Below are 12020 nucleotides of genomic sequence, written 5' to 3'. Positions count from 1 at the left end.
TTTACAATTAACACTTCAAATATAGTATTGCATTAAAGATGTTTGCATTTACGGGAAAAACCCTTGTTGTAAATGTTTATTACTTATGATAATATAATAATAAAGACCTTTTCATAAAAATGTGCTGTTTTTAGAAAAATGGAAAAAAAAAAAAAAAAAAAAAAAAAACTATTTGTACAATGGCTTGAGAAAAAAAGTAACTGAATAGAGCGAGTTAATTTTATCTGCTGTAGTAAGCGAAGTAATACTCACATCTCAATTCTTGGTGTCCCTGTACTTGAGGTAGAGCTAAGACAAGAAAATGTGATTTTCACTCAACTGTGAAATATGTAATTATGGATTTGCATGATCACACCTCAGGTTTAATTCTCTTTAGGGATATTTACCTGTATTTTAGGTTTATTCAAAAACTATACATTCAGTCTTTTATCACATTAAATATATACTTTCAAATTAAATTTAATACCTAAATTTAGACTTTTCCACAGTCAACTCTCGATTTTAACCTTAAAATACCTAAAATACCCTTAAATAAAAATAAAAAAAAAACAAAATAAATTGTATAGTTACGGTTTTAACCTCAAAAATATGCAAAATGCCATTCAAATGAGTTTTTTTTTTAATTATTTTTTTGTAATATTGTAAAGTTTTAATTTTTTTTTCCCTCTATTTCTTAAAGATTGTTTGGTCATTTTAAAGGTCTAAATCAATTATTAACCAAGATAAGGTATAGATTTGTATATTAAATCTAATTTGAATGTATACATTTGATGAGATAAAAAATCGAATGTATATATTTTAAATAAACTTAAAACACAAGGTATAAAAAAGGTAATAAATATCCCATAATTGAAATTTAACGAAAGCCATCAAAGACAAAACGAAATGCATAATAAAAACGACAATAGTAGCCTAACGAAACGACAATCATTTAAAAACAACAATAAATTTAAAACATGAATACTTTTCGACATAAAATATGGAAATGACAATTATCATACACAATGACTGAATATAGAAACCACATTTAACCTCAGAGAACAAGAGGAAGCTATAAAAAGAGAGAACAATATCACACCGAACGGGTAACAAAAGCTAAACAACATAGAAGTGCTAACCGACATATACTGTAAAACGACATTAAATCCAAATGGCTGAATAAAAGTGGGAAATGAAAACAGTCGTAAAAGCTTTCGTAAAAAATAAAAATAAAAAAAATCCTAAAACAAGGATGAATGAAACAAAGAAAACGAATTTCATGGACAAAAACTTAATCAAACGACATTAACGGAAAAGACGCAGCAACTCTAGCGAATGGCAAGAATATGCCCATTCTACGCTAAAATGTTGTTGGTCTCAAGATGACAGAAAAAGCGTTTGCGTGGTATTTGCTCAAAGTTCCAACTCAACTTGAATCGATCAACAAAGTCATTTCAGCTAAATTCAAGTTTAACTATGCCTTCTGTGCTAATCTGTATTATCTGATAGAAAAGTAATCATGCTGGGTTTTATGGTCAAGACTTAGGAGGCGCACATTCCCTGTTTTTCTTAGAACACTACAATCCATCATAACATTACAATCCAAAACAAAGTCCATTAAAAGCTATAAGTAAAAATCTTGATCCTTCATCAGCTCTGCTTCAATGCATATATACAAAATTATAGAACACCACTACTTCTAGCCGCCGCCTTTTTTTTGTTTTTTTGAAAATACATCACTAGGAATTTTCTGTTGATAGACTGCGTATGTTCCTTTCACAATCTACCAAATGTTTAGTATTATTCTCTGGTGTTTTTCTTACTGATGAGATGAGCTCCACAAATCAGAAAGTAATAATTACATAAACTATGTAGTTAAAGAAACAAAAGGTAAATACTTAAGATTTAAGAATACTGGGGAGTTCAAATTTTCCATTGGTTTTAAAAAGTTCACACTACAGGAAGAGCGCTCGAAAGGTATTCATTATATAAATGATAATTACTACATAAAATAGTATAAGACAGCAAGTTGGGGATGTAGCTCAGATGGTAGAGCGCTCGCTTAGCATGCGAGAGGCACGGGGATCGATACCCCGCATTTTTTGAAAATACATCACTAGGAATTTTCTGTTGATAGACTGCGTATGTTCCTTTCACAATCTACCAAATGTTTAGTATTATTCTCTGGTGTTTTTCTTACTGATGAGATGAGCTCCACAAATCAGAAAGTAATAATTACATAAACTATGTAGTTAAAGAAACAAAAGGTAAATACTTAAGATTTAAGAATACTGGGAGTTCAAATTTTCCATTGGTTTTGAAAAGTTCACACTAGAGGAAGAGCGCTCGAAAGGTATTCATTATATAAATGATAATTACTACATAAAATAGTATAAGACAGCAAGTTGGGGATGTAGCTCAAATGGTAGAGCGCTCGCTTAGCATGCGAGAGGCACGGGGATCGATACCCCGCATCTCCAATTTTTTTTGTATGTTTTGTAAATCTACAGAAAATTGAAAAACGACATGAGACAAAACAAACAAAACGAAACGACATCAAATGATAAACAACTACATGAATCTGCAAGAACTGAAAACGACAATATTCAACAAAAACGAGGTGAATATGGTAATCGGCGGTTAACCTGAAGAAAGGGTTTACAATAAACTAAACAACGCGATGTACAACTAGAATTGTGTCTCAAACAAATATCATCAATTTAAACTGCAATTATCATTATCTAAAAGACGGCACGCACTTGAGAGAAAACGACAATATTCACTTGAAGAAACGATAACAATAAGTAGCTTAAATCAGAGAAACGACAAAGGTGCATGAAAAACGACACAAGTAGCTTAATCAAACAATATCAACTTGAAGGGGAAAAAAAAGGGGGGGAAATGTTAAAGAACGAAAGCGAAAATTAAAGAGTAAGAAAACGACCAATAGCCTAAAGAAACGACTAAAATGGGAAAACGATATTAGTGTAAGGAACCAACATGCACCAAACGACACAAAATGTAAAAAAAAAAAAAAAAAATACATGGTTTTCCATTGTTTTTATTCAGACATATTATTTATGTCATTCCGCGATGTACAACTAGAATTGTGTCTCAAACAAACATCATCAATTTAAACTGCAATTATCATTATCTAAAAGACGGCACGCACTTGAGAGAAAACGACAATATTCACTTGAAGAAACGATAACAATAAGTAGCTTAAATCAGAGAAACGACAAAGGTGTATGAAAAACGACACAAGTAGCTTAATCAAACAATATCAACTTGAAGGGGAAAAAAAAGGGGGGAAAATGTTAAAGAACGAAAGCGAAAATTAAAGAGTAAGAAAACGACCAATAGCCTAAAGAAACGACTAAAATGGGAAAACGATAATAGTGTAAGGAACCAACATGCACCAAACGACACAAAATGTAAAAAAAAAAAAAAAAAAATACATGGTTTTCCATTGTTTTTATTCAGAAATATTATTTATGTCATTCGCGCTATTGTGACATTTAAAATGTAAATTATTTATTTTTAAGTGGAGTAGTATAAATAATATTTTTTACCAAATTAAGTGGTATTTCTGATTTTTTTTTTTTTAAAAGAAACTGCTAAAAATTTTTAAAAATAAGCTAAACAAGCGAGGATGTATCTTAGATGGCAAGGCACTCACTTAGCATCCAAGACGTAGACGCGCATATCCCTTTGTTTTTCCTTATCTCACTGCGACATCCATTCTCATAACAGTTTTATTCCAAACTTTAGACTACAAACTACAATGCAGCAGAATGCCAGGCCTCAATTTCTTTCCGTTGCAGAACAAGCAACTAATGGTGTGGCAGCCGGCAAAATATATCATGCTCCACAAGAACAGCAGATTAGAAACCTTTGGCACAAAACTGCTAAAAATTTTTAAAAATAAGCTAAACAAGCGAGGATGTATCTTAGATGGCAAGGCACTCACTTAGCATCCAAGACGTAGACGGGTCCGCATATCCCTTTGTTTTTCCTTATCTCACTGCGACATCCATTCTCATAACAGTTGTATTCCAAACTTTAGACTACAAACTACAGTGCAGCAGAATGCCAGGCCTCAATTTCTTTCCGTCGCAGAACAAGCAACTAATGGTGTGGCAGCCGGCAAAATATATCATGCTCCACAAGAACAGTAGATTTGAAACCTTGGCACAAATTTTCAATCAACTAAATTGATGACATTTAGGAGTTGATTGTATTCCAAATTCAAGAAATATGCCTGGAATTTTTATATTTGAGTATATAGTGTGTATATACCGTTATATATACACAACAAAAACAAAATAGACGGTATCCGTCATGTGATAAAAAATGCTATAAAACAATGGGGTAGAGAATGATTCTCATTTCAGTTTATCTCATTCGATTCACCTATATGATAAATATATCATGCTCCACAAGAACAGCAGATTAGAAACCTTTGGCACAAATTTTCAATCAACTAAATTGATGACATTTAGGAGTTGATTGTATTCCAAATTCAAGAAATATGCCTGGAATTTTTATATTTGAGTATATAGTGTGTATATACCGTTATATATTCACAAAACAAAAACAAAATAGACGGTATCCGTCATGTGATAAAAAATGCTATAAAACGATGGGGTAGAGAATGATTCTCATTTCAGTTTATCTCATTCGATTCACCTATATATATGATAAAAAATAATAACTTAAATGAACTTAGATTAATCAAACATGGTATTGCATTTGGTTTTCTTTTAGAAAATTCGCTTGAGGCATTTTGTCTACCCTTCATTTAGGAGTTGATTGTATTCCAAATTCAAGAAATATGCCTGGAATTTTTATATTTGAGTATATAGTGTGTATATACCGTTATATATTCACAAAACAAAAACAAAATAGACGGTATCCGTCATGTGATAAAAAATGCTATAAAACGATGGGGTAGAGAATGATTCTCATTTCAGTTTATCTCATTCGATTCACCTATATATATGATAAAAAATAATAACTTAAATGAACTTAGATTAATCAAACATGGTATTGCATTTGGTTTTCTTTTAGAAAATTCGCTTGAGGCATTTTGTCTACCCTTATACTCCTTAGAATTTCAAAATTTCCCAAAAAAAAAAAAATGCATTGAAACCTTTGTAGTTTACTGAATCTCATTTAAAGATTAAGGCCGGGTTTATGTAACCGTGAAAGAATTAATGAGAACGGTAATAGGATTTTTTAGTGTTTATTTATATATTTAATGGTGTAATGGGCAACAATCACGTTCTCTTTCTAGTGTTTACTAAATGCCATTGAATTACATATGAATTTAGACACTTATTCTTTTATTTTGTGGGGCACATAAAATTCTCATTATAGATTTTGCAAGTAAATGCATGCATTGTTAAAAGGGAAAGGAAATCACTTCTTATTTTTCCTTTCCCTATTGTTGAAAAAATGATTTGGAGGTACCATTTTGAGACTTAATTTCAAGTAAGATCCACTTCTTTTAATGACGTGTAATATATATTCATGTTCTCCACCATGAGGAGATCAAAATGACATATTCGTAAGCTCAAAGTGATGCATAGGTGAATGAGAAATTAACTCTCAAAGTGCTCCCATAAAATTGGAAAAACTAAAGGCTAACCCCATGCCCCATATGAGAAAGAGATAAAGTCATCGTCTCCCATAAGCCTTATAAAAGAGACCCTCAACTCCTCAATTGGGACATACCAGAATTTTATAGTAATTCTTCACTCTCACAAGTTCTAGTATTTTTAGGTTACTTGATGTGATAAAGTTTGAAGGACTCTTCAGTTCTGTAGGTGAAATTCAAGCCAACAATGGCCATGCCAGCAATACTTTTCTTGAAAAGCAACGCCTCGTGAGCTTCTCTCTGCCCGGCCTCGCCAGATAATCCTAGTCCGGCACACCGTGAGAGAATGGAACCTCCACGATAGCGTGTACGATAAGAATGCCTATTTGAAAATCTGGCTCACAGAAAATGAAGAGGCTCATGTGCGGGAAGACGATTAGAAGAACGAGATAGAGAACTAGAAGGTTTTATCATTGTAATTAGAGTTTCTATAATTTCCTACTATTATTTCAGTTTCTATTGTAAATCAATTATCTATAATTTGTTATTATTGTGTTTTTCTTATTTTTAGTTATTTTATTCATCTATATTGTTTATGTGACAAAATGAACACGCCTTTAAGTTTCTTCTCTAGTAAAAAAACAAAAACAAAAAGGTTTTTGTAGATCAATATTACTAATTGTTTGTGTGATTCTATCTAGATCATATACAGATCTGTACATTGCATGGTTGCTCTACTACATATGCTAGTTTTGGATTGGAGTATGGCTAATGAAACATGATTAGTCAGGCTCTTCGTCGTTCACAAAAGCGTCCCAAGGTTCCATTCCATGGTGTGAGCCGAAATGCTGCTGTTAACTCATGGCATAATCAGTTTTGAATCCGAAGTACTACGCTCATCATCAAAGTGTGTGAAGAAGGATGTCAACATTGGGCAATCATAGTTCAGCTCGCCGGGTTTTGCGAATTTTTGCCTTGATTAGAAGTCAACAATCACCAAAAGTCAGGCTAAAACAGACCCTCCATAGCATTTGGGGTTTTGTTGCCTATCAAATAACTTGGACTGAATAGACTGAAAGGACATATTAAACTTCTTACCATTCCTGATCAGCCAGCATATCATCTGTCAAACCAAACTTTCTCAGCTCATCTTCAGTGTGATGCATTGCTAAGCTATACCTGTTGACATCATAGAATAGATTTAAACAAAAGCATAATAAACCCGAGAGAGAAACTAAATTACATAATTCAAAATTTGGAAAAAAAAAAAAAAAAAAAAAAAAGAAGCCCAGTTTTAATTTACAGATATTTGACTGAAGCTGCGCTAATGACACCCTTTTAATAGTGTCATTGTAACTTGTCCTATAATCCAATGATGTAAAGCTTAATATAAGATGATTAATACCTTCCGCCATAACCTTTCTCCATAACCATCATCCTTCCATTGCCAAAGTTATTCAATCCATGGAATTGCTCCACAGTCCATTTGTACCATCTCATCAGGAACACTCTTAATGTCAGACCATGTGAAACGATCACCAAGTTCATGCCTGGATTCCTATCCCCCGGCGGCTGAAACCGCCCGATATCGATGTCCGATCTCAGTGTTTCCCTAAATCCTGCATTACATACACACTTCATTCAATTATATACATATATATATATATATATAAAAAAGAAAAGACTTCTTTCTTTTTTTTTTTTTTTTTGCTTTCACTGAACAAAAATTTCCGACATTTGCTATAAACAAAGATAAGAAAACAAGAAGTACCTGTAATTCTGTCATAAACATCGGCAGCGGATTCTCCATCAGGAAAACGGAAGAAGAAGCGACCGTAAAGATTTCTGAGTTTTTTCTCAACTCGCATCTTCTCTCTGTCCTGAAAATTTCCTTTTTTTCCCCGAGAAAATTGCAAATTAGTTCCAAACAATTCGATTCCTACACGACAAAGTTCAACTGAAATAACTCCCGGAAGTTCAATCACACAATTCTTTCCATTTTTTTCTTGCATTTAGGTCTTCAAATTGAGATTCATAGAGAGAACAGAAAAGAGTACCAAAATCTTGCTCGCGGAGGCGAGGCTCTTCTCGAACGCCGGCGATTCTTGAGCGCTCAAAAGCCCGACCTACGAAACGAAGAGTCTCGCGAGTTCTTCTGTAAGGAGAGACATAGAAATAGACCTTCCAGCTCTCGATCCCGTCCTTCTTTATCATTTCTCTAATCGCTTTCCCACACTCCCTTGCCTGAGCCTTCCCTTTCTCCGTGAGCGAGATCTTCGGATCTGCAGTCCGAGTGTACACGCTCTCATCGACGTTCCCTTCACTCTCTCCGTGACGAACCAGGATTATCCGGTGAGGTCGCGGCGGCGGAACTTTTCCGGCGACAGAGGAGCTCGCAAGGCGTTGTTTCTCGGGAAAAGTACTGCTAGCGTAGCCATTGTTGGCCTGGCTAGAGCTACAGCACTGGATCTTGGTGGCGCTTGGGATTCTATGACGTGAAAAGGGGATTGCTGGTGTTGGGGCGAAGGTGACAGAAAGAACTGGCATGGTGTTTGTTTAGCGGGAAAATTACAAACAGAAAGAAGTTAGTTCCATTGATAGCATTAGCCATTAGGGGTTGAACTCGGTCGTTCTCTGACTTTTCATTTCCATATGATAAGTGAGGAGTATTGACCACGATCCTACGTGGAATTTTGAATGATAATTAAAGCATGCATATACTTGGAGAAGATAATGTAGTTTTCTTTTCTTCTTCCTTTTTGTGGACGAAAATAATTGTAATTTTGGGACCTTTTTTTTTTTCCCGAAACTTAATAAGTCAAGTATTTTTATACTCCTTTTTTTTCTCCCTTTGATGCAACTTCTTAAATTAGAAAGACATATTGTTATTTCAAAAAAAAAAAAAGTTTAATAAAAAATGTTAATTTCAAATTTGACACGCGAATAATAGTGATGGTTTCATTTTACCTTCTATAAATTCAAATGATATATGGAATTCTCATATGAGTTTATCATAATAAGTTGCGTAATTAAAACCATTAAAAAAATGACCTTTACAAACTAGTTATGTGAACCAAACGAAACCGTTTAAAAAATTGATGTGTCAATTGGCAGAAGTGTTCAAGTTACATGCTTCTAATTATAAGTTCTGGATATGAAATTTTGTTCTATTTTGAGTTATAAAAAATAAAACAAATAACTTTTATTTGTTAGAAGCCAAATTTAAAAGTAATGCTAAAAGACAAAACAAATTGTGGAGCTTATTAGCCTCTCCCTCTACTTTCATTTTGCTATCTTATGAATTTAAGATAACTTTAGACTGTGGAATATTTTCTTTTCTTTTATAATATGTGGGAACTACGATGGAAGTAGTATGGGTACACAAAAATCTCCACCTACCACAATTTTAGTCAAGTAAATTTTCTAACATAATATTAGGCTCCGTTTATTTCACCGATTCGATACAGTAAAAAGCTCTCAGAAATAGTCACATCTAATTTTTTTACTATAGTAAAAATTTTTCACATAAAGTCACATCTTAACTCGAATCAACGAACTAAACGGATCCTTAAAGTATTACATGGCTGAATTTAAATCTTCACTACATTTTCCAATCAGTTTGCAAACCACTTGTACTTTTTTTTTCTTTTCAATTCAGAATCACAAGTTGTAATTCTAGAGGGTACTCGTGAACATACTTGAGAAACACGGGCATATGTGTAACAAGAAGTTGTATGTCCGTTTGTATCATTTTTTTTTTCCCTTGCAAGCACGGTATGAGACATGGGTTTAATATAATTGACTCTAGCGGCCTCTAGGATTTGTTTTCAGTCATGTTGTACAAGCTTAACGTGTATAATTGTAATTGTGTTAGTATATATATGGTGTAATTATAAGAAATTTCTAGCTAGGTGGTTTTCATAAGCATGTACAACACAAGCTTTGGCGTGCACGTACAGCAAGAATTTAATTTTTTTCTCACCATATATTAATACAAATGTGTGGCTCAAATGAGAAAGAAGAGTAAGAGAGGGGGACCTTTTCATGTTTAGTTATTCTCGTGATAAAAAATCAGTGCTAGAAGCCAAAAGGAAATTAGATGAACTAATGAAATGAAGTTAGTTGGGTTCTTTCCTATCAAAAAAGGTTTTTGTCCTTAGGCCTTGGAGAGAGAGAGAGAGAGAGAGAGAGAGAGAGGATCAATAATACACCATTGTTGTCCCTTGTGCCTTTGGTCCCAACAAACATGTGTGGTGCTATGAATTGCTTTTAGAATGGGTTATTATAGACAATCTTATTCCCTCCGCAAATTGACTAGAACTGAGAATACAAAAATGTGCCTCGTGCGTTTAGATTCCGTTTGATTCTTGGGAAAGTCATGAGAAAGGAAAATTATTGCATTTAAAACAAGACGTAATTATTTTCTTAGTTTTGTAATGTTTGAAAAGTTTATTTCCCTTACGTATATATCTTCCGAGAAACAAATAGTCTACTAGAGGGGAGAAAAAAGTTTGCTTCAGTCTTTAAAGAGAAAGGTCATGAATAGGTAGGCTCAGATAGTTAGGTTCTTTACTTTTGACTCCTTCCTTTCTGTACTTCTAAGTTCTAAGTTTGAAATTTTGAATCACTAAACGGCCCGTTCTTTTCGCTGATTTGAGTTTAGAATTTAAGTTTTGTTACAGTAAAAAGTTCTCACACAACATCACATCTCAACTCGAATTAAAAACTCGAATTAGCGAACTGAACGGGTAGACCTGTGAGATTTATGTCAAAGTTAGTTTAAGAGGTTGGATAAGAAGTTGGGTACGTGTATGTGCATGTGTTTATCAGAGTTCGAATTTTAATAATTTTTTTTTATTAATAAAGTGGGAACCATAAATTCCGTAGCGTATGAAAAAATAATAAGGGTTGTGAGATTTATAAATACTTCTAACTAATATCTTTATGTTGATAGCTTCGACATGGTGATCTTAAATTTCCCAAGACATTATCTTCTTGTCACTTTTAAAAATAATTTATAAAGCAAGTTCTCCAACGAAATTGGACACATTACGTTCACCTTTAATTATGGGATTAGGTATCACTCACTATTCTCTCTGCCCAAAATGATCGAAAAAATTAGTTAGTAGTTAAGCATACACAATCCATATAATATATTTAATGACTCTTGAGTCTTGACTGTTGCTTTCCAAATCTTCAACTTGTGCATATATGATGTAGAATGCTGGGGCTGAAAAAGAAAAGCCTATACTAAAAGTTAAAACTGCTCTCAAGCATCAATCACTTATTTTGGGAAAATAAATTCTTTTAATAAACTAATTTTCTATAGAACCTTCCAATAAAAAATAAAAGAAACATAAATCCCATATATATTTGCTACGGAATATATCATGTGTACACAAAACGTCATTTCCATGATACATAGGCCCTCAATCAAATCAAGGACAGTCGACTAAGTCAAGGTTTTGTGGATGACTTTTCAATAACTTTCTTTCTTCGGTTGTCCATTCTAATAGGGCCAAGTGCTGCTGGGTCTTACATATATGATCATGAATCTTTTTGATAAATCTAGATATATCAGTAATAGTTTAGACGGACATTGAATGTTAGATGAGATAATTACCGTATCGTTCACTTTATAAATTTGAGTTTTTAATTTAAATTGAGATGTGATATATTTTTAAAATTTTTTACTATAACAGAAAAAATTAAATGTGATATTTTCTGAGAATTTTTTACTGTAAAAATTTAAAACATAGTTCGAATCGGTGAAATGAACGATGCCGACATAAGAATATATATACTTCCTATTTTTGTTTCTTTTTTCATAATTTATTTTCTATTTTTAGAAAGGAGAGAAAAAGATAAGATGCCCTTAATTGGGCCAAATTTACTTTTGAAACATAGTTTAAACATTTTTTAAAATTCAAAAATAAAAACTCATTTTAAAAAAAAATTATGTTTAGTTCTATTTTTTTTAGGAAAAATTGTGTTTAATAGTTTTTAGAAATTATTTAATGATATTTTTATCTTTTTACTTCGTTCTTCCTCCAAAAATGTGTTAGTGATTAAATAAACAATTATTTTATCAAATTTAAAAGAAACCTTTGTAGTTTCTGAAAATTAAAAAAAATAAAATTGGGAAAATAAAGTATGTACCTTTGTAGTTTCTGAAAATAAAAAAATAAAATTGGGAAAATAAATTATGTACTAAAAGGTATATTTATTTCATTAACCGGCTGCTAAATCTACATCTATTTAATTTCTTTAAAATGTAACAATAAACTTGGTTAAATGAAATGGTCAGGGAGTGTTATTTGTACCCACTGATATATACACATTAATAACAATCCTCTACAAATAAGAAATAGTTAATAGCCATGTGTCAAGTGTTTGTGTATTTTTATCTGTTTTTTTTTTTTTTTTTTTTTTTTTTTAAATA

The 12020-nt window shown here is 32.5% G+C and overlaps 1 protein-coding gene and 1 non-coding gene across 2 annotated transcripts; one reads left to right on the top strand and one right to left on the bottom strand.

Moving 5' to 3' along the window:
* Positions 1-2386: 2386 nt before the first annotated feature.
* TRNAA-AGC lies at positions 2387-2459 on the top strand. Its single transcript has one exon. It is a non-coding gene; the product is annotated as a tRNA-Ala (tRNA).
* A 3756-nt stretch (positions 2460-6215) lies between these two features.
* LOC21406985 (phosphoglycerate mutase-like protein AT74H) lies at positions 6216-8242 on the bottom strand. Its single transcript, XM_024175785.1, has 5 exons — positions 7636-8242; positions 7350-7469; positions 6984-7197; positions 6677-6757; positions 6216-6552 (listed from the first exon to the last, which is right to left on the bottom strand). Exons 1-5 carry the CDS (start codon positions 8123-8125, stop codon positions 6438-6440), a joined length of 1020 nt encoding a protein of 339 aa, XP_024031553.1. The 5' UTR covers positions 8126-8242; the 3' UTR covers positions 6216-6437.
* Positions 8243-12020: the final 3778 nt, after the last annotated feature.

Source organism: Morus notabilis, unplaced genomic scaffold (genome assembly GCF_000414095.1).
Source record: "Morus notabilis unplaced genomic scaffold, ASM41409v2 Scaffold297, whole genome shotgun sequence".
Lineage (NCBI taxonomy): Eukaryota > Viridiplantae > Streptophyta > Magnoliopsida > Rosales > Moraceae > Morus > Morus notabilis.
Note: the sequence above shows the minus strand (reverse complement) of the source record. Positions and strands in the feature narration are given on the sequence as shown.

What these genes read in the sequence shown, in the direction of transcription:
- LOC21406985 (XM_024175785.1), bottom strand. Translation starts at nt 8,125, where the DNA reads ATGCCAGTTCTTTCTGTCACCTTCGCCCCAACACCAGCAATCCCCTTT. An exon ending in TGTTTATGACAGAATTACAG is followed by an intron (nt 7,198 to 7,349) that starts GTACTTCTTGTT and finishes TATGTAATGCAG; the next exon opens with GATTTAGGGAAACACTGAGA. An exon ending in GAGAAAGGTTATGGCGGAAG is followed by an intron (nt 6,758 to 6,983) that starts GTATTAATCATC and finishes TGATGTCAACAG; the next exon opens with GTATAGCTTAGCAATGCATC.